General features: G+C 34.1%; 1 protein-coding gene across 2 annotated transcripts in view; it reads right to left on the bottom strand.

The window, feature by feature from the left end:
* The window catches only part of LOC149423044 (intermembrane lipid transfer protein Vps13-like), a 153,880-nt gene that overhangs the window by 117,853 nt on the left and 11,599 nt on the right, over positions 1-24,428 (bottom strand). For both annotated transcript variants that reach the window (XM_089632437.1, XM_089632436.1), the window contains exons 7-11: positions 22,473-22,671; positions 16,455-16,740; positions 10,898-11,003; positions 8,333-8,570; positions 2,938-3,071 (exon numbers count right to left, since the gene is read on the bottom strand). In XM_089632437.1, coding sequence (XP_089488563.1) covers positions 2,938-3,071; positions 8,333-8,570; positions 10,898-11,003; positions 16,455-16,740; positions 22,473-22,671 — 963 coding nt within the window. The remainder of the gene's footprint in view (positions 1-2,937; positions 3,072-8,332; positions 8,571-10,897; positions 11,004-16,454; positions 16,741-22,472; positions 22,672-24,428) is intronic.

Here is a 24,428-nt window from a genome sequence, read left to right as displayed (position 1 = left end):
AATATTTTTCAAACAATGCGCATCTGCAATATCAGGTCCACTCACCACATTATTTAACCACCTACTTTCTTCTGGACATTTTCCAACCCGTTGGAAATCTAGTTATATTACCCCGATTTTCAAAAAAGGTGACGACACAGACATTAAAAACTACCGTCCTATATGCATACAATCAGCACTCCCGAAAATCTTTGAATCCCTTGTTCTCGATTTAATTTATCCATCAGTATTAAAAGTAATTGATAAAAACCAACACGGATTCGTTTCTGGTAGGTCAACTGCTACTAACCTGTTACTTTACCATAACTATATTACAGAATCTTTTACAAAAAAAAAACAAGTTGACAGTATCTACACAGATTTTTCAAAAGCCTTTGACAAAGTATCACATAAAATATTACTTAGAAAACTGTATGCCTTAGGATTGAGAGGTAAGTTGTTAGATTGGTTCTCAAATTATTTGTCTAACAGAATCTTATTTGTTAAAATTAAACATACTAAATCTAAGTTATTATATGCAACTAGTGGTCTACCGCAAGGGAGTCATCTCAGCCCCATCCTTTTCTTAATATTCATAAATGATATCATAAGTTGTTTCGACGATGTAGAAGTTCTGCTTTTTGCCGATGACATCAAATTATACAAAGAAATATCCAATATAGGCGACTGCCTAATCCTACAGTCAAACATTGTCAAATTGCAAAATTGGTGTGTCGCAAACAACTTATTCCTCAATATCGATAAATGTAAGACACTAACATTTTGTCGAACAAAGACCCCACTATCTTTCAAATACACAATAGATAATAAAATCTTAGAAAAAGTCAAAGAAATTAGGGATCTTGGAGTTGTGTTTGATATGCAATTAAACTTTATAAATCACATTCAACAAATAACTAACAAAGGCATGAAAACACTAGGATTTATAATCAGAACAATCAAAGACTTCGATTCGCTGGAAGTTATAAAAATCGTATATTTGTCACTCGTACGCAGCTTGCTGGAATACAATTCCATAGTTTGGTCTCCATATTATCAAATTCATATAAAAAATATTGAAAGAGTGCAGCACAAATTTTTAAGATTTATTAACTTCAAGTTACACATACCTATTCAACACATTAACTACACATCTTTACTAAATACACTTAAATTGCACTCCCTAGAAAACAGAAGAAAAATAAACGATCTAACTTTTTTGTTTAAAATTATTCACTCCGAACTAGATTGTTGCGAACTCCTGAATCTCATTGATTTTAAAGTACCTACTCGAGAAACAAGGCAAAACATATTATTCTGCAACAATAATTCTGTAACCAACTATCACACACATGCACCAATTTCACGACTACACACACTAGGGAACAAATTCACCTCAAACATTGATGTATTTAATACAAGTTTACCTTTATTCAAGAAATATCTGAACAATATTTTTACGTAGAATATTTTGATATCTATGGAGCATCACATAGGGTCTATTGCATATACATATTTGTGTATTTCTATATTAATCTACAATGTAAAAACCTATTACCGTTTTCTGTTTATGTATCTTGCATTTTGTCATGTATTATTCATCACATTTAATTAGTCACCTGTAAATTTTGTAATTACTAACATACATACTAGTTTATTTCTATGCCATTTACAACTTAGAATCTTTCTCTTTTATTGTGCACTATCTTTGCTTAAATTTATCTGTATACCTTTCATATGATGTTTACTAGTTATATTTTTATAGTTATCTTTTTTATTTATAAAACCGTCTCTGTATTATGAACTTGTCATGTAAAAGCCCATCAGGGCGTTGAAAATTAATAAATAAATAAAATAAATAAATAATAAAAAATAATTTTATTATGAATTAAATAAAAAAAAAATTTTTGGCCAACTAACTAACTAACCATCACGCCGTTTCGCCGCCGGGGTAGGCAGAAAGGACGGACCGCCAAACAACTCGGTCTTGGCACACACTCCTTGCCTCATTCACATTCATCTCATACATACTCTTCAATCATTCTGACTCCTGACATGGCCCGACTCAAGTATCTGATTCACTTGATCGTGCCATGTCTTCCTCGGGCGTCCCCAACTTCTGCTACCATTCACATTTGGGTCATATATTCTTCTTACACTCCATTCTTCGCTCATTTACTCTACATGCCCAAACCATCTAAGTGTCCCTTTCGTAATCTTACTCATTACGCTTACATCAGCCTTTCACTCTTTGCAGATCTCCACATTTCTCACATGATCATACATGGTTTTACCACACACACGCCTCAGGGATCTAATATCTACAGCATTCAGTCTACTTTCATCTCTCCTCTGCCAGTTCCATGCCTCACTGCCATAGATCAGGGTAGGTACCAGCACTCCATTGAGGACTGATAGCTTCGCTTCTTTGGACAATTTTTTGTTAGAGCCGACCGCATTCAGACCTCCATTAATGGAGTTACCTGCATTTACCCTTCTTTCAATATCTCTGTCAGCCTTCCCATCTCTCATAAACATACTTCCCAAATAAACAAACTCATCCACCTGCTCCAAGTATTCCTCATTCACAACTATATTGCAAACTCTTTACGTACTCTCTCTTTCAAACACCATGACTTTAGACTTACTTACATTCATCATTAGCTGATTCTTCATACATACTACGTTCATCCTAGACACGAGAGACTGTAGATCTTCCATACTGTTAGCAATCAGCACCGCATCATCTGCATACAACAGGCAAAATTTTATTTGATCTCAGGAAAATCAAATTTAATGTTTTTACATATTAAGTTTCATTGTCTCGGTGTTCAAAGTCATTATCAGACAGTTTGGCCTTGAATGCCGAAATAGCTGTCACAATAATACAAACTCAAAATCATGAACATGTATAGAAAGCCATAGAAAATATTAATAAAGTATTTATGTTTTTATTACCAAGAGGATTAATTTCGAACATAACATTCAGCAGAGGGGTGTGTGTTGTTATCTGCTCGGAAGTGACGAGGCTCGGCACCACACTGTATTGTTTCACACCGGTCACAGCGAAGTTATTAATGCTTACATCGACCCTGCAAATTAAATTTTTTTTTACTGAACATCGGACATAGAGCGCAACACTGACCTAGATAACAAAAATCTCAAAAATTAAGTTCTTGACTTAAGGCGATGCACTACGTAGTAATGCAAAATCATGTGTTTTTGGTTTGAAAATTTGGTCACCTAGAAATGTTTCAGATGCTTTAAATAAATACCGCGAGTATAATGCATCTTGGCCTTTGAAGTAATCGAGTATTTTTTAAATAAGTCTTTTTATAAGCCCAGAAAAAAAAATTTATAAGGCCTATGAAAACTGCTTTAACTTCAGAATTTCCTACTTACGACGAACCCATTTTCGGTTTTGGTTTTATTGTATAAGTTATTTATAAAATGATCAGAAAACATTTAAATATTTATGCCTGAACATCCACAAAATAAAATAAAAGGCACTTTTTGGCCATGTTTTTTTCTCGCCTAAATCAAAACAGCTGGATGGTGTTAAGTGGGAATTTAAGCCTTATCGCCATCTACGTAAGGAGTGTTATTGATGGCGGCTCAATTCAAAATTACATGACGTAGTGCATCGCCTTAATGGCTCCACAATTGCATTATAAATACCAAAATGTATATATTAGAAGATAGACGTAAAATAAATGATTTAAATGTTGTATCTTATCCATGTTTATTTATTTTTTTTTTTTTTCTTTCTGTACTTGTTTTCTATTGTTGTTTGTTCTACTTAACGTGTCATTATTTTAATTTTTAATTTTTATGCTGTATTGAATGTGAAACTTATATTTGATATCAAAATACCGTTGTAAAATTGTACCTACTACCTCCTACATAGGAATTGTAAGTTCCTCCTGTCCTAAAATGAGTTCTGTAACTCATCGGGATTGCTCTAGCAAGAAATAAACACAATAAAAAAAAAATAAAAAAAAAATAAAAAAACTTTCTTATTATTTGAAACACTAAAATAAATTATTTAAAATACTAACCTCAAATTAGACTATTCCTAACACCTGCAACTTATAAACCTAGGGATACCATAACACAATAATCCATTGTACTGCAGCATACCTAAGCGCAACTACATCGCTCATTCCCCGATACAGCGGTATCACACTATGGGAAACCAATACTTGGTGAATTTTGTAGATCATATTAAATACTTAATCTAACCCCAATCTGCTGTCTCTTTGTAAACCTATTTTTATCAACTCTAGATAACTAAATTGTTTTCATTATTTCATTGTGACTACACTTTCGTCGAGTGGACTAAGCAATAAAACACTGTAAATAAATCAAAAATATTTAATTAAGATAGGATATACCTTAAAAATAAAATTTGTTGTTGTAACTAAAGTTTCGTCCAGCGGACGACGAGATGGTCATAGGGCACGTCCTAGTATGCGTGTGGCCGCAATCGCGTAACGTGCTGCACGGTTTACTCTCAAATTAGGAAGGTAATGAAAGAGTCAAGGATGAGGAGCGTGGGGAAGTAGGTGATTTCGAATTTCGCCGAGTAGCGCGTCGTCGCCTCGACAAGCGATTAGTTATCTAGGGTTAATTTATTCTGTTTTGAACCTGTAACAGTGTTTTTTAATTTTCGTTTCCTGTATTTTTATTTTATGTATGTATTTTTTTTTTACTGTAATTTTATTTTTATTATTTCTTTCTCATGTTATAAATTGTTTTGCATATTCTACTGCCTGTTTTTTTAATTAATTAAATAAATAAAAATAAATGGAAATAAAATTGGCATAACGTGAGTTCATGCAAATTTCCAAAGTTATTTTAACTGAAACTGACCACAGAAACTGTAGTGCCAGTTAAGTTAGTACTTGAATTTTATGACAGATAGCACTGGGGTGCGCGGACAATATGCGAGTGATGCGCGCAGAATCTGAACAGTTCCGATCAATTCCGAACCTAGTTGATCGTGGCCAGGAGGCACCACTTGCTAGCGGCAGTTCTCAGATTACATTCTCACTAGAACAGGATGTTTGTCCTACAACAGTACTTTTGTATTTCTTATCGTAAATAAAACAACTTGTAATCTTGACTCCCACGACTCCCTGCATAAATGAATCTGATTATTTAGTGGTAATTAAAGGACATTACAGAAACTGAATTAATTGTTGTCCGAACTTGTTTTGAATTTATCGATTATGTTAAAATGACAGAACTTTTGATTTTTGTATTTCTACAAAACAAATTAATTAATTATTAAAAAACAAAAATTAAATGTTGCAAGATGGCAATGCATCCTACTATTTACGTAAAAATAAAGATTTTGTCGAGAGGTTTAAATTATGGAAGCCCGGAGGGAAGATAGCCGCTAAACTGTGGTGGCTCAGAGGGAATGGGTTGGCTCTTTTTGCACTAGCAGTGGTATCGTGTTTCGTAGGGCAGAACTTGCTTACGTCAGTTAAGCCACTTTTACATTCTGGCAACTCTGAGCCTGCCCAATTGACTATATAATAATGTAGGTTTAACCAATTGACTAGCCAATAGCAGAGGTTCTTAAGTAAAGGAAAGTTATTTTTTTCTAAATTACAATGCTGTCCCGCAAAATCAATGGTTAACTTATACAAAATATTAATTTACGATGTTTATGGTATGTATTACTATTTATAAATAATTCAGTCAATTGCTTGTGCAATCTGGAAAAAAGAGCACAGGAGAAGTGTAGTTTATTAGATTTTTTAAATGTATATATATACCTCCCCAAGTACCGGAAACTTAAAGCAGAATAAAATATAAAAAAATTATTTGTGACATCAAAATAATTCATTCAAAGTTACAGTTCTACAGTTAGGTCGGTATCGTGCTCTAATATTATTATTGTTGATGCGCCAGTAATATCCTCTGTATGACTATTGTTTCTGAAGGAACAAAATGTAATTTTTCTTATCTGACAGATGCAACAGTTTTTTATCAACAAATGAAAATTAAACTCCGTATCACATACGTAATGGTGATGGATATCTGACATTACACAGGTCCGAAATTCATCTGTCGATAAATGAATGATTTGTATTTAAATTGATGTGTAAACATGTCCTCAGGTTATAAACAGTCTAAGAGAAACTATTTAAATATATAATGACATTTTATATCTGATATTCAAATATGAATATTTACCGGTTCAGTTTTCAAATGCAATATTTGCCATTAGCGGCATAAGAGTAAGCGGTATTCTTAGCCAATGGCTTTTGAAGGTAACGAATGGGCTGACAGCAAGGAAAGGGTCGGAAGCACCACATGCGGGATCCGAGCCAGCCGAAAGGCAGCTTGCCACATCAAACAATTACAAGGTGGGTCAAATCCCAGCACTGGAAGGAATGGGAGAAGGCACTCGGAATGAGACAATCCAAAGTACTCATAAATGGAGCAGATCCTAGACGAACCAGGCAACTCCTCAATGTGGACAGAAACTTGCTGAGAGAACTGGTAGGACTACAGAACGAAATATTGCCACCTCAGGAAGACATATGTAACTGTCGGGAGTGAAAAACACTCCAATTCTAGCAACAAAAAGCAAAGATGCAATACTCTTCAAGACCCATATTCACTTCTTCCTCTCCTCAAAAAGACCCTTCCACACAGCATCACCAAAGATGACATAGGCCCTGAGTGAAATTAGTTTCCTCAGCGCCTCCTGTGTGAAGTAAATGCAAAAAAATAAATCATCTGTTGTGCCCGCTCTGATGGAAGCAAGGCTACCTGGGAAGACCACATTGTGGAACCAGGACACATAGCCAAATATGCAATGACAATCCTGGTGAATTTTATGAAAGGAACCGGGTTACTGTTAAGGGAATGAGGTGAAACACAAAAGGCCCAAGGCCTCAGTGCTCACGGGAACTATGCTAAAATCTCTACGCTTTATTAAAAAATACAACAGCAAATGGATTCTTTGAAAAAAATACAGTGTGTGGCAAGCCTACGCACGACGGAAGTGAAACTTTTAGTATTCTTCTCTCTCTCTTTTCATTTCATTCTCTCTTTTTTTCTGTCTATTGACATATTATAAGTAGCATGTGATAAAAAAAAATTAAAAGTTATAAAAATATGGGATTCGAACCCGGGTCCTGCATAACGAGTGTCGAACGCTCTGCCTCTAGACCGCGAGGAGAGGTATCTCGCGCGATGAGAACCGCGTATACAACGTGTACTCCTCAATTGACTTGTCCCGCGCAAATTTTCTTTTTCAAACACGGCAAATGAATAATATCACATAACGTCTCGTTAACGCTTTATATAGGGTCGAATCGAAGATATATCGGCAGTGTGAAGTCATATCTATCGTTTTTCAAAATATTTCCGTATATTTGTCCGTTTTGGAAAAGATCTATCGTGTTTTAACAGTCTCATACCCGTATGGAGTCTGAATTTGAAAAACATTTCTAAATTTTGAAAAACTCACTTACGGCTGTGTTTTTTTACTAAAAAAATTTGTCACGCACGTCTGCGAGGGTAATTAGTCGCGTTATCGGCCTTGATTAGTAATTTTAATGATTCAAAATAAAAATAATTAATCAAAATACCGAGCGACTCTACCGGCTCGATTTGTAAGCTATATTTCGACCAAAATATCATATAGGTACCGTAAATTAAAGTAAAGGTAAATTAACAAATTTATGTAATTTTTTACTACATTATTACAAATCGTTGATAAATAAAAATAATTAATCAAAATACCGAGCGACTCTACCGGCTCGATTTGTAAGCTATATTTCGACCAAAATATCATATAGGTACCGTAAAGTAAAGTAAAGGTAAATTAACAAATTTATGTAATTTTTTACTACATTATTACAAATCGTTGATAAAAAAAAATTAAAAGTTATAAAAATATGGGATTCGAACCCGGGTCCTGCATAACGAGTGTCGAACGCTCTGCCTTTAGACCGCGGTTATTACGTATTCGACCAAAATATCTAAAAGTCGCAGCACAAGAGCATTTTATCACTTTTCCTCGTATTAAAAAAATCACAAAAAGAAAAAAAAAATTAGTTTAAGCGGGGATCGAACCTCGGTTCTTCACGACCACAGTCGGGCGCTCTGCCTCTAGACCGCGAAGCTGAGTTTGAAGAGTGACCTAAACTAGGTATATAATATTAGCTAGGCTCCTATAGCGAAATAATCACGGTTTTTCGTGACGGTCATGAGTCGGTTTTACTCCGGTCCTCGAAATTGCATGACGCGCGTAAAGAAGTTTCACTTCAAAAAAATTTAATGTTTAATGTTGGAATAAAAATCCATATTATTTATATAGATATCATACCTCAATCCTTTGGCAGTCGGTCGATGTTTGAGCGAAGTCCGAACACCACTGAGTTTAGAAGTGAGAACATTCGTGTTGTCATCAGAAATGTGAAGTAATAGACATTTCAGCGAGAAATTAAACTCGGTGGCCACAAATTCCACGGGCAGAGATGTAGGGGCCATATTCTCATGATAATCTATTGCCTCGTAAAACTTGGATATATCATCCTCGGTCATTGCATTTTTAATTTTTTGCACTGAAAAATAAAAACTAAATTTTAAATATTTGATTACAGATTTCATTCATATTTTGACATGAATATAATAAATTCTTCTACTTCTGATGCCGTCTACTTTTGAGGTTGGCTGCCATCAGAGAAATATTCAGCCTGCAATCTGAACGCAGGAACAACTCAACGGAACTAATTGTAGTAACAACAGTTTTAAATTGTCAATTTTTGTAACTAGGTACTTATTCTTGGAGGAATTCCATTGTCCTGAGTTTAATGAAAACCAATTTCAAACTTCATTCACTTATTGTAATTATTTTTGTGTTATTATATCGTTTTATGCTTTCTCTTTCTTTAACCAACAATTCGGTCAACTTTACAGTGCCCATCATCAGGGCAGATATTTAGATTGTGGTGAAATGTTTATTTAAGTAGAAGTGATTTTTTTTTACATTTCTCCACATGCCCTGAGGAAAATCATGCTTGTGTTATTTTTGAGGATGAGGGTCTTGTTGAGAAGAGGAAAGAGCGAACGTAGGTCTTGAAGAGACCCATGTTATAGGAGGGAGGAAACACAGAAGTCGATAAATTGTTCCACAGCCAAGCTGAACCCAAGAATGAGTCGTAGAAACGACCCGTTCTCATGCCACAAATGTCAACCGTATACAAATGTTGGGCACACATTCAGTGTGTTACATGACTAACATGATCCTCTCAGGGCCGGTATTTCAGTGATAACACAATATCAACACGATATCACTTCTACATACACAAACACACACTTCACCACAATCTGCCCTGATGATGGACAATGTAACGCTATCCAAAACATTGACTATAGAAGTAGGAAGCGCAACACAGCATAATAACCCAAAAATTAATCATGATAATACTTTTGACCATAAAAATCTCAAATCATATCTTTATTCCACTTGTTTATTTAAATAAATGGAATTAACGGAATAAATGGAATAATTTATTGTACTTGTACCAGGCCCATAAACCCTGAGGCTAAGGGGTAGCCAAAGACTAAATAAAATATGTTATTCTCTATTCAATGTGGGTGACATCCACAGACATATGAATATATAGACTAGAAATTAAAGGTGAGGGGTAAAATCAACTGTTGAAGAACGAAGGGGGTAAAGCTGACTGTGATTCGTCAATAAATCAATCTGACAGTATATAGGCATCTCGCATTATAATATCACCATTTAGTTCTTAAAAGTAAAATCTGCTTTTGAATGAATAGACATTTTTACATGGGAGCGCAAATTACTCGCCACGTTATGAACAAATTTGCGAAGTCCAAATTCGGCAAAAAAAAAATTCTTCTATTTTCAGAGTCGAATATTTTGTTTACGTATTTAGTTAAGACACTTTTATAAATGTTCATAATTTACTTCCCAGTAACAACGATGCGCACACTTGAGAATTGCTACATTCGACCAATGTTGGCTCGATGTGATAGTATATGTTTCTACAACTGATTCATATTATACGACGTGAATAAGCTTAAAATGATGCTTACATATGGAATGTAATACGACAATTGGGTTTATTCTCTTTTTCACATCTATTTTTACAAGTTTTCATATCACAAGCCACTATTTTGCCGTGTTATTTCATAAAATGCATCGACCATAGCTCGACGCTAGTTCGAACAAGAATGATGACGTCACATTCTCAAGATTCATGGGAAGCCATACGCGAGCCCAGCCGGCTCCAATGGAACCGGTATGGGGAGTGGGGAATAATACGCTTTTAATCACTTAGGGCAGGTCTACTAATATTCATATGTCTATGGTAACATCTTTGTCTGCCACATGTTCCATCCATCTTCCCCTGGATTATCAGTTGAGTAATCTTGTATACTATTTTAGTACGTTCAGAGGTACATGTGATCAAAATATTTTCTTACTAAATCAGTGAAATTCACAACACAGTGTTTGTTAACTGAAGACCTTGGCATAAAAACCTGAAAATGTACTATTTTTCAGGAGAGCATTTAACTGAATACCATGGTTCTACTGATCGTTTTATTATTTAATATTTTAAAATAATAAATCATAGATTCAGCTTTTAAGCACTGAATAGGTTTGGCAAATTTATTAATTCAAAATTCAATGTGACATTTGCTGTTTTCGATTATAGTGCCACGCAGCGGTAAAAAAGTTAACTATTCGCCAATAATTTGCACTTTTCAAAGAAATTTTGTGGATTATTTTTTAAATATTTAACAAGAACCGTAGCATAGACCCATGATCCTTAACATCCGAAAAATGAAATAAAAACTTTTTGAAAAAATGTGGATATTAGAGGTTTTTATCCCAAGGTCTTCTAAATGTACTTACGAATATCAATTTCGTCAGATTGATTAGTTTTTTCACCTCCAAACCAAGAGCTAAACCATCCTTTTTTCTTATCAGCCTCCTTCTTAATATTGCCCAATCTTTCCACCTTCAATGACAGAAATAAACCCAAAATTAACATAACAGTGTAATATTAAAAAAACAGCGTAATATAAAAAAATTACCATCAAGCGTGGTTCAAATGAATTGGCACATCCCAACAATAGTGTGCGCAATGAACAACATAATATGATATGTAAATGTTGAAAATCAAAAGCACAGAGGTACAATTAATCTCTTTATCAATGTTTTATACAACAGCTAATGAGCTATTTTATAATCACTTTGTGGGATCAAATCTTTTACCTTCCGACTTAAAAACAAACTTGTAGACCAGTATGCTACAGATCCCGGCAATTAGTATCCTATTTGTATTGCAATATATTAAAAAATCAAGCAGTTTTTAATAAAATATTAGTAATTAAATAATTATTATTAGTAGTAATGTGGGGAGGTTACTGCAATCGCACCTATCCCTCAAAAGTATATATAAATATTATTTACATTGTAGGAATGTAATGAAAAAGGATGGACCATCGGCTATGCAGGTTTTAAATTTCTCACCACATTTTGAATATTTAATTCGACAACCCTAATGTTTGATATTATTTGTCATCTATAGTCATTGAGGTTATAAAATTGAATAGCTATACAAAAGAACAATATATTTTTTTTATTAAAACACACTAGGCACGGTTTATACACTTTGTGCCCGGGCCACATCACCTGTGTAATATTTACACCATACTTGACCATTTTGACACAGACGTGACTTGCATCCGCGCCACATCTCCACCACTTGTGTGTAAACCGCGCCTTACAAATGTGGCGAAAGTTTTGCGGAGACTTTTTTGGTATCAATATCCACACATTTGCTCAACATTGTATCACACATTCATTCATCTTTCATTCCATCCTTCCTCTAATATTCCATGTACCAATTCGACATTCATCACGTTCCGTCCTCCTCTTTGCGCCACCTAAGAGTTGGCGATGTGATGGATAGTGAACCTCATCAACATCGACATTCCCTTCCAAGGACTACTAATAAAATCTTTCTTATAAAAACATACCTATTCATACAATTTTATAGCATGTGAAAGAAAAACGATGACAAACAGTTTAATGTAATATTTAACTTAATCCTAAACTCAACCAAAAACTGTTCAAGGGTGGCTAATCAAAGAAACTACCACTAAAAATAGATATCTTATCACTGTATAATTGTTTTAAATCACTCCATATCGACAGAAAACAATGGGCGCGGTTACAGTCCAATTTCATCCTTCATTTACGATTTCATCCTTCCACGCGCGCAGGGACACGAGCGGTGGGGACCGGGGGCTGCGGCTAGGGTTACAGTAGTCGCCAAATGACTCTCTTCTTGTGCAGGAGGAGATTCAGAAAAAGGACGATTCTGTGACCGAAGCAATGGACAGGTCATATGGCCCACACACATGGCCTACAGTCTATAAAGGCATGGTATGCGGCGGGCAGAATAAAACAATAACTTTTCAAAGTGCACTACTTGTGGGAAGTGATTCTACATGATGGTGGAAGCAAAAAAGATAAATTACTTTTTTCGAAATTCCAACTTTTAGGGGAACTTCACAGGTAAAAACGTAAAATTGGTCCGCCATGTGGGAATAGCATTACATATTATCTTGCGCTGTTGCTAAATCCCGTGCCACCCGCTGCTGTTCCGTCAGTGTTTATTTGTTGTACTTCGTGTCAATAAATTTTATTTTATTCGCAAAGGATCTGATAATTTTATGTATCTAGCAGTGTTTAACGTTAAATCAAAACTGGTTTATGTGGTGTATTTTTATCTAGTGTGCATTTATTAAGAGGAACGGCTGCGGTGCCTTTTTCATACAAAATTTAAATTTGGATTTACGGCTAAAATACTAGAGTAAACTGTTTTTTTTTTTTTTTTAGTTAAAAGACATGGTATATATAAAGTACGGATATGGATCAGATTTTCGATTTTTGCCTTAAATTATAGAATATAGGCCCCAGAAGATGACGATTTTACATGATTTTACGAGGCATCTTTGGCAATTTTTTGTGACCAAATGAAAGCTATTTTTTGAAAAAATCTCACATATCCCGTCTCAGGCATATAATGAACTATACAATAAAATTTGAATCTTCACTGAAAAAAGTTTTATTTGCTTCAAAAGCCGAATTTGGTGGCCACAAATTCAACGTATATTTAACTAGCTTTTTTGTTATTGTCTCATTCGCACTTTCTTGAGTCGGGCTGGCTAGAGTAGGTGAAGCACGGGCCGGGGGGCAGGGGCTCGAGAGAGATCGCCCGCCTAACAAATACATGCATACATACCTACGTCAATCGTCCTTCATTTTTTTATTATTATTGCTAGTGTATGTATATGTGACATTCGCAGTCAGCCCGCGCGGACATATAATTGACGAATTTGTTACTTTGTTTACGAATAATATTATTTTTAAACTCCACAGTTTTTAACCGAAGCATCCCCAAATAATTTATTTCATTCAACATGGGTAAGTAATCATTATTTGAGCATTTTTAACAATGATAATTAGGTTATGAATTAGGGTACATACGTTATTGATTTTTATAAAATGTTATTTGTGTTTTAGGTCGAAAGTGGATACACGGTAAGCCACCCAGTATGCACCGGAAAAAGAGGAAGTGCAATGTCAAAAAGACAGAAAGAACTCGGAACAGGTGAAAATTAAATGCAATATTTAAATCAATATTTATTATAAGTATTTATTTGTTTTGGTAAAAATGTAATGTTTTTTTGTTGTTTTCAGTTCCGTAAATGATGTTGAAGATTGTCAGGCTAAATTTGCCAACAAGGATTTTTTCGATGCTAACATCGATGTGAATTGTGGGATTTTGAGCAAACGGTAAGCTATACATTGACGGCCGGCATAGTCCAGTGGTAACGCATTGGACTGCCATTCCGAAGGTCGCGGGTTCGAACCCGGCGTGCGCAAATAAATTTTATTTGATTAATTTGTGTTATTTCACAATTAATTAATTAAAAATTAATTAAAATAATATATAGTATATTTGCGGCACGTTCCAGAGTGGAAGATACTACCAGTATCGCCCTGGTGTAAGACCACCATTCAGAATTGAAACGTTGCTCCAAATGGCTTTAGCCATGTTTAGTGACTAGATCTGAATAGCCAGGTACTTCCCCACCTTCCTCTTTTCCTTCCCCACTTACCTTCAGCCTCACAACATCCCCCAATTGGGGATGCCATAGTCTCACTGGCTCCAGACGGGAGCAGTTGGGACTCTTGTGAGGTATTCACTATAAAAAAAAAATAAAAAAAAATAAAAAAATACAGCTTGTTGACAACTTATTGAGAGATTGGTAGTGAAATACGTCCTAATTGTAATTTTATTATTATCTACCTGTGATTAATATCCACTTTAATTCCGTGATGTTTTAAAGATATTTTAAAGAAACTTGTATTATTTTGCTTGAACAGTTTGTGTCTTCGAAAATGCAATTTCTTTTAAACACATACGATGGTCCTCTTTGATTGTGTGATAATTTTCTGATATTTATGTAATTATTTATTTGCTTATTTAAATTGGAGTCTGTTCTTACTATGCAACTACTACCTGTCCGACTTTTTTTTATTTTTCACCTTGTGCACATGTATTGTGTAGATTATAAAATAGGATTTTTTTCAGTATAAAAAATCTGGGACTAACTACCATAAATGTATTCCTCACTGCCTAGAATGGACGGAAATAATTATACCGATTCATTGAACATTTTTAATAAAATATGCTTGATGCTATTATTCTTGCTGTTATTGTTTTATTATTGTGCTGCTATTTTTATGGTTATTTTTATTTATAGTTGTATTACTTAATTTTGTTGTTCACATAATATTCTTCTTACACAACACTTAAAAATAATCTCGACCAAAATCCCAGTGATAAAGTCAGTGCGTGTTCGGAATTATATACACAGCGACACGACTTTATAACATTCTTCCAGATAAAATAAAAAAAAAATGTGATTCACAAAAAAATTTCAAAGGTAATGTAAAAATTAAAAAATAAAAGATTATGTCAACAGTAACGGTAAGGCCTTTACCGGTGCACTCACACAAATTTTAAGTAAGTGTATATTTCTATTCTCTACAATTATATTACTTACTGTTCATATATTATTTACTGCTGTTAATTCTATGTACTTATCTAATTTATAAACTTATACACCTATTATTACTATTATTATAATTTCGTCCGTGGCCCGCTGCCACATGTACAATGCACGTGTACAATTTCCGTATCTCCTACAATAATACACGTATCTGCTAATTTAAATGAACTAAACAAAAGGGTGATTCCCCGTTTTGATGCAAATATATTCACGCACAAAAGAAAAAAAGCATTTCTCTTTTACTGGGCTTCAGTGCGTGATATTGTCAGTGCCTAACGTGTACATGCGCATATACCAATACTATTAAAGAATAGGTCGGAAGCCCTTGTATGTATTGTGTCTGCTAATGGAATGAACTAAACGAAAGGGACATTTCACCGACTTCGTGCAAATATTCAAGCATTGAACTTAATTTCTTTTTTATTTAATCTCATATTATCTAACTTTTTTTGATCGCTTGCAACGTCAGCCGTACTAAAAGCCAGGTACTCCCTCTCCGTTCCCCGCTGCACGCTCCGTTAGAGAGGGACACAGGACAATAATTATTTTTGCGGGAGTCGAAATTTCGTCCGCGAAAACAACGCTCTTAAGACTTACTTAAAAGAACATATTTATTCAGTGCGTGTTTTCTCCAAAGACTTACTTTTACCATTGCGTTTATTTGTGCATAATTTTAATTACTGTGACAATGACAGGCTTCACCCACGTAGCAAGGGCATACATTTATTAGAAATTAAAAATTTAAATAAATTACACATAGAAAGAGGACATTTTGAAAATCTGTTAAATTAGTCAAAAGCAATGATGTTAGTTAAGTGATTAATAATTTTATCATTAAAAGTGTAACTACATTTTGTTAATTTAAATACAGTTCTCTTTTTGAATTCGGTTTAAAACATACACTATTGTAGAATATTGTACCTAAACGCCAAACTCTCGGTCTGTTATTGTTTACATGCGGTTTCAATGGATACGGGCCAATTACAACATTACCACACTCGTTCTCGGCAAGCTCACAGTGAATTTATCCGGTAAGTTTGTACTTCACACTAAAGATTTTTAGTATGTATGTGTTTTGTATGGAAAAAAAAAAGTTGGAATTTCGAGTTTTTCATCTTTTTTACTCCTACCATCACCTCCCGAATTTAGTGCACCTTACCCCCGGACAACCTGTATAGAAACTTATTATTGTTTTATTTAAAAAAAATAAATTAAGTATTTAATAATATGCTATTAAGAAGTAGCCTTTGAGGTGATTTCTCACGAAAACGGCGCTATATAAATTAGCCAAATATTAAATATTAAGTAGTATAACGTACTTCCTTCTCGATTCGCTGCCGTATAAAAAGCAGATTGAAGACGTCCAGATTCAGTTCACACTCGTCCAGAACTGATTTAAGTTCAGGAGAGATCTTGTTCGAGGTCTGCAGCTTGGTTTGATACGCCGCTGCATAGCATTTGCACATACTGCGGTGGTGAGAGATATGCTTCCAGTTCCAATTCAACTTTGTTCGTCTCACGTCACGCTCCACAACACATGTGTATGCATATTTCCACCATACCTTGTAATTATCTTCGTACGTGATCGAGAATGGACGAAACTTCCTGAAAGAAAAATCAACTTTCTAAATATAAATATGTATAAAATATATATTATAGTAGGCAGTTTCAGAAAGTTAAAATGATAAAATGATGAGAATCCATTTTAAAGCATGGTACAAGTACATATTTATGCTTTACAGGACAAGTTTTCTTCAGGTCCTTGTGTATTTTACACCCAGCATTCAGTTTATTATTTTTTACATTCAGTATCACAAGAGCAAAACCTTCTCATAGAAGATTTATGATTTAAAAATATTTCTAAATAAAATTTTATGTATCTAAATGAAAAGGCTTGTTTGATGTACCTCCAAAAAAATAATATTATGTACAACCCAACCTTACAGAAGAATTGTAGGACAAGGTTTCCCAACTGATCAATCGCAACTGACCGATCAAAGCAAAATTTGGTCGATCCCATAATTACAATTGCGATTTAAAAAAATAATAATAATATATCTATATATATTAACAATGGTGAATAGGAACTATGATATTAACATACATATTAAAATGTATGATATATTTGTAAAAACGGCATTATGCAAATCATCCAAATATTAGTATTATTATTAAAACTGTTTCATCAGCAATGTGGCCTCAAATTTTATAAAGAAAGATTGTGGATATGTGGATTATCTTTATCCTTTTTTAAAAATGATGTTAAGGGTTCTAACAAAGCAAGGGCTCCCAACCTATTTTACCATAGTGTTGGTGTTATTAGTATAATGTTATCTATGGCCATTTCCTAATATATTGTCTGTGCTACACAAACCCTAGCTGTCACCACTTGTCAACAGATCGCCAGCTGGGCTGGTTTAATAAATAACATATCAAATACAAACGTGTTATAATATTCGTTCACCACAATACAACATGGTGTCAGATGTGTCTTAATAAATATATTGTGAGTGAAGTCAAGTCAAGTCACATCAAGAGTCAATAATTTGTATCCAAAACAAATTGTCAAAAGAAATAAAATGTCGAGTCATATTGTGCCGATGGCGATTGTTCCAAATATGGCGGGTGAGTGGAAGAAATTTAAGCAATCATTCCTTATTTATATGATGGCTAATAATTTTAATGAAGAAAAGGAAATTCAAAAAGTGGCCAGGCTTCTACACACGATTGGCCCGAAAGGGGTAGAAATTTTTAACTCATTTGGCCTCACAATTGAGAAAAGTACGCTCGACGGTATTTTACTCCTTTACGATAAACACTTCATACCCACAGTAAATGTGACAGTGGAACGATTTAAATTCTTCACGAGGAAGCAAGGCGACAGTGAAACAGTCGAAGATTTTATTGCTTCGCTACAAAATCTAAGTCAAACTTGTGATTTCGGCAATCTACAAACATCCTTAATAAAGGACATATTCATATGTAACCTAAATCGAAATCTTTACTACTTGAAAGAAAGACTTTTACAAGAAACGTCGTTAAACTTGGAAAAAGCGATTAATTTATCAAGAGCGATTGTTGTATCGAGGGAAAACACAAGAAGTCTTGAGGGGAATATTATACAACAAGTTCTACGAAGCCCTTCTTCATCTTCACTATCAGCCAGAAGCCATTCCAGAAGTCAATCCGGAAGTCCGAGCAATCATTCCAGAAGTCCATCGGGAAGTCCGAGCAGTCTATCCAGAGGTCAATCCGGAAGTCAGGGCGGAGTCTGTACCAAATGTGGACAAATTCACCGCACAAACTGCCCGGCATCATTAGCTAAATGCTTTAATTGTCTCAAGATTGGGCGTTATTCGAAATTTTGTTTTAATAGGAAATTGAAAGGTAGGAAAATTAATGTTAATACATTGTCACAAAGTAAAATACCCAACCACGACTATACAATTGATACATTAAATTGTAACAATATTAATTCAACATTGAATTCATGGCACATTAATTTAAGAATAAATAATGTTATAATTTCATGTCTTATAGATACCGGTGCCAATGTAAATGTTATGTCTTTTACAAATTTTAATAAACTTGGTTTGTCAGAAAAAATTATCACAGAAACAGCATTTAAAATAAATTCATTCGGTGGTACTAACATTCCTACAAAAGGAATTTGTAAGTTAAATTGTTTTTATAATAATGATAAAAATATGTCCATTCCCTTTGTCATCACTGAGTTGAAATCATGTCAAACTATATTAGGGCTAGCTACTTGCAATGCAATGGGAATAATAAAACGTGTGTATTCTAACACGAATAATTCTGAAAATATTCCCAACAATGATTTGTCAATGTATAATTCGAACAATTTAATAAAGAAATTTAACGATGTTTTTCAGGGTCTCGGATGCTTACCTCACGAATGTCATCTAACAGTTCGATCTGATGTTCATCCTAAAATCGATGCACCAAGAAAGATTCCATTCAAGCTGCACAAGAAGAAGAAGAATTAGATAGAATGGAGGAAATGAAGGTCATTGTCAAGGTTACAAAACCAACACCGTGGGTGAGTTCCATAGTTGTCGTAGAAAAAAAAAATTCACAGTTACGCATTTGTCTAGATCCACGAAATTTAAATAGGGCTATTTGCAGAACGCATTATCCAACACCTTCAATGGACGAAATTAGGTTTAATATTAAAGGAGCGAAGTTTTTTTCAAATCTAGACGCATTTTCAGGTTTTTGGATGATACGCTTAGATAGTGAAAGTTCAGATTTATGCACTTTCCAAACACCTTTCGGCAGGTATCAATTTTTAAGACTTCCGTATGGAATTAATTCAGCTCCCGAATTCTTCTCTAGAATAATGACGGAAATATTTGCTGATCTAGAAGGGGTGATAGTTTTCGTTGACGATATTTTAGTATGGGGAGAGAATCTTGAATCTCATGAAAGGAGATTAGAAAATGTTTTTAAAAGAGCCAGAGAAGTAAATTTAAAATTCAATCTAAATAAATGTCACTTTGGCTTACAGGAAGTTACTTTTCTAGGTCATATCTTTAGCAGTCAAGGGATCAGGCCAGATGAGTCAAAGATTAGAGCTATTCGAGAATTACCTACTCCCACTTGTAAGAAAGACTTACAACGGTTTTTAGGTATGATTAATTACTTGGGATCTTTTATCAAAGATTTGTCAAAAGAAACAGAACTTTTAAGGACTTTGCTAAAGAAAGACGTCAGCTGGCAATGGGATGCCAATCACGATCAGTCCTTTGTCAATTTAAAGAAAATTATAAGTTCATCTCCAGTACTTATTAATTTTGACATTAAAAAACCGTTAAAATTATCAGTAGATTCTTCGCAGAGCGCAGTGGGCGCAGTTATTTTGCAGGAAAGTAGACCGATTGCTTATGCGTCAAAAACACTAACGTCCAGTCAGCAAAATTATGCACAAATAGAGAAGGAATTATATGCAATTTTATTCGGTTGTCAAAAATTCCACCAATATATTTATGGCCACGTGGTAAATGTTGAAACAGATCATAAACCACTAGTCACACTTTTTAAGAAATCACTTTCTGAAGTTCCCACAAGGTTACAACGAATGATGATGTCTCTACAATGCTACCATTTAGACGTCAGATATGTACCTGGTAAATTTATGTATATTGCCGATACGTTATCTAGAGCGCCGTTACCTGATACAGAAATAACAGATGCGGAAAAAGAAATTGACATACATATCAATTTACTGATGTCAAGTCTGGCAGTTTCAGAAGAAAAACTGAAATTAATCACTGAGGCGACGAAACAAGATCAGTCTTTATTAACTTTAATGAAATATTATAAAACCGGTTGGCCGTCAAATAAAAATGTAATTGAACCCTGCGTTAAACCATACTGGAATTTTCAAGCAGAAATTCATGTTGTCAATGATCTGGTATTTAAGGGACCTAGTTTAATTATACCGTCAATTTTACGTCCTGAAATTTTAAAAGATGTACATAAAGGTCACTTAGGTATGTCAAAAGCAAAAATTCTAGTCAGAAATATGATTTTTTGGCCGAATATTAACTCTGATATTAAAAACATTGTCGATCAATGTCAGATTTGTACTAAATTTAAACCTAATAACCCGTCACAGCCTCTTTTGCCCCATGGTATCACTAATTTTCCCTGGGAAAAGGTAGGTGTAGATTTAATGCATTTCAACAACTCAAATTATCTCATTGTTACTGATTATTATTCAAAATACATCGAAAATTCAATGTTACACAATTATAACGCGGAAACTGTAGTCACACACTTAAAATCTATATTTTCACGTCATGGGATACCGTTAACGCTTGTTAGTGATAATGGACCACCATTTCAATCAGCCATTTTTAAAAACTTTTTATATGAGTGGGATATTGAACATATCACCACTAGTCCAAACTATCCTCAGTCAAATGGTCAAGCTGAGAGTTCAGTAAAAATAGTAAAGAATATTTTAAGAAAATGCCTTGAATCCAAAACTGATCCGTATCTTGCTATGTTACATTACAAAAATAGTCCAAAAAATAATTTTCCATCCCCTGCAAGCCTCTTAATGTCACGTCAACTTAGATGTAATTTACCCGTAACATCCAGTCAACTTAGACCAAAAGTCGTGCGATTTAAAGAATATGAAGATAAATTTAAGGGTCGTCAAAACAAAATGAAAAAATATTTTGACAAAAAGGTTCGGAACTTGTCTGAGTTGAAGATAGGCGATAAAGTAGTTTTTAAAAAAGATGTGTCAAGTTCATGGTCGCCAGCTACTGTAGTAGAAATTGTTAAAGGATGCCCAAGGTCATATATTGTTGAAACTCTCGATGGTTCAAGATATCGCAGGAATAGGAAACACTTAAATTTAGACAGATCACGTCAGGAATCATCATCACCGCTGAATGGAAATAGTTCATCGAAGAAAGGTGTACGTTTTGACAATGATTTTCATTCCATCCCGTTTTATCCAGGTCCTACAACTTCTGATGAGCTGACAAACAATGAGGCAAGCATTCGAACTCGTTCGGGCAGAATTGTTAATAAACCTGATAGATATAATCCATCTGATTATAATTAAATTTGGTAATTGTATTTCACTTACAGTTTATTACTATGTCATGAATTATGTTTATTTGAAAAGAAAAATTTATATTTGTAATGTTCATCTTGTCTTGACTTGTTTTTCTTTTCAAAATTATTAGGAAAAGAGGGATGTTGGTGTTATTAGTATAATGTTATCTATGGCCATTTCCTAATATATTGTCTGTGCTACACAAACCCTAGCTGTCACCACTTGTCAACAGATCGCCAGCTGGGCTGGTTTAATAAATAACATATCAAATACAAACGTGTTATAATATTCGTTCACCACAATACAACACATAGTTTTCATTGGGATCAACTTATAACAAGATACTTACTTACTTATTTTGCTGTTATTTTTTTTATCTCTTCAGGACTTTGACTTAAACCGCTTCATTAATAGATAATAACACAAATCTAGCAAAACCAATTTGTCTTACGACCGGGAAATAACTATTTTTATACATCAAAATTATTACTATTTCAAAATTCACAATCTTAATTACGTATTGGGATTGACCAAAAATTGCTCCACGATTGACCGGTTGGGAACACCTGCAATAAAGTAATTAAATATTGCACATGGTCTGCCACTGAGAGCTCAGTTATAACATCTCTTTCTGGTACATATTGTTATTATTTCTGAGAAATATGAAGAGGCTACAATCCAGTTATCAGTGGTACGCAATACATAGTATGCAAAAGAAAAGTATTTGTATTTTATTTACCTGAAAGGATTTCTTCTAATCATGATATCCATTGAATTGGCTAACATCATAACATCCTGATATTGTTGTTTTGTGATCTGTATAGCCGTTTCTTCCATTTCTATGTTAAATATAACTTTAGGTATTCCAAACTTAGGTGTGTTTTCCTCTGGTTTGGGATTCAATGCCAATTGGGCTGTCGCATTTATTGGGCCCAAAACTGTAAAAGATACCAAATTTATCAGAATAATTCTATCATACTGGGGTACATAACCGGGGTTTCAAAATATTTGCACATTTCAGAACACCTTCGTAACCTTCACTGGCTCAAGTGCCCTGAAAGAATCCAGTACAAATTGTGCTAGATGGTGTATAAATGCATCAATGAAATGGCCCCACCCTACATCTCTGAGCTACGCGTCCCGGAAAACACTGGTCTGAGGCAGTCAACTCTTAGATCAGCAACATCATCAGCTGTAGGCAGACTGATAGAACCTAAGCGAAAGCCAAATACTAAGTTTGGTGATCGCGCTTTCGGAGTATCTGGGCCGAAGGCTTGGAAAAAACTCTCTCCGGAACTAAGATCCATAACAAGTCCAACAGAATTCAGGTCTAAACTAAAAACTTACCTCTTTAAGCTGTCATACCCTTAAATTAAATATACCATTCCTAAGAGAAAGTCCAGTTATATTCAATTTTCCAATTATGTCCTAAATTTCGCTAATAAACAATTAGATAATGTTAATTAAGTGTTAATCTCAAGTTTTGTTTGTTTGTTTTTGAATCATTATTTAGATGTATGTAAATTTTTTCATACATCTAGTAGGAAAATATAAAAAAATACAAGAAATAACAATTACATTTTAAAAGAAAAAGATAAATACACAAAATTATAGTATATAAGATATCTAGGTGACTAAAATAATATTGGTGAGTTCAACAATCAAAAATTATTTTTTACATATCGTCACCTTAAAGCAATAGTGGGATATCTTCGAAAAATACACTTTTGAGATAAGTATGCAGTTCGATGTAAAATTTTGAGCTCTACATGATGCATTACTGGGATATTTTGTAAAAAAAAAATTGCCAGTGTTACAAGTAAAATCTCAGTATTGAAATGTTCGGTCACTCAGAGCAACACTGAGATATTGATGTTGTCCCACTGTTGCTTTCAAAAGGTCGTTTAAAATACTGAAATAAATTTATTGTCTCACTGTAGCTCTATAGTTTTCAACAAGTTGGGTGATCTTGGAAGAGAAACATAAAGAAACTGAAGGTGAATACTGGTCAGGAGTATGTAGCAAAGTCAGGAAAGATACGCAGAGCAAAACAAATTAAGCCTGTACTGTGTACTAATTGTAAATACAAATGTTCTGAATCTGTTTTGGAAGTTGATCGATTAAAATATTTTAATATTTATGATTCCATGAATGCTAGCTAATAGTGGTTATTATTTTGAGAGAGATGGACATAACATACGTATGTGTAAGATTTTTTTATGGCAACCTTAGATATAAGCAATAATACCATAAGCACTGCATTAAAAAAGAAAACAGACAGCTTCCTGCAAAAGGATGATTTAGTTGATGGTGTTATGAATCACATCAACAGCTTTAGTAGTGTGGAATCGCACTATTGTCGTGCAGGATCAGCTCGGATCTCCAAATATCCAAAAGATGTACAATTTGAACAAATAGAAGTGTGTCTCGGTAGGTAATCTCTATGTTACACACTCTACATACAGGAAATATTCAATACCAAATTCAATATATATTTTTTTAAACCAAAAAAGAACCTTTGCGCATTTTGTGTATAATACAACTATAGTACTGCAAATGAGATATTAGAAAAAAATAATAATATTCTGAACACATTCAGAATGTAAAGCTATCTCGACAAGAAAAAGATAAAAACATTACCAAGACCATACTGATGATACTGTAGTTGCCATTTATGACTTTCAAGCTGTTATGT

Source organism: Hesperophylax consimilis, chromosome 6, assembly GCF_061612785.1.
Source record: "Hesperophylax consimilis isolate HC1 chromosome 6, BYU_Hcon_1.0, whole genome shotgun sequence".
Classification (NCBI taxonomy): Eukaryota; Metazoa; Arthropoda; class Insecta; order Trichoptera; family Limnephilidae; genus Hesperophylax; species Hesperophylax consimilis.
Note: the sequence above shows the minus strand (reverse complement) of the source record. Positions and strands in the feature narration are given on the sequence as shown.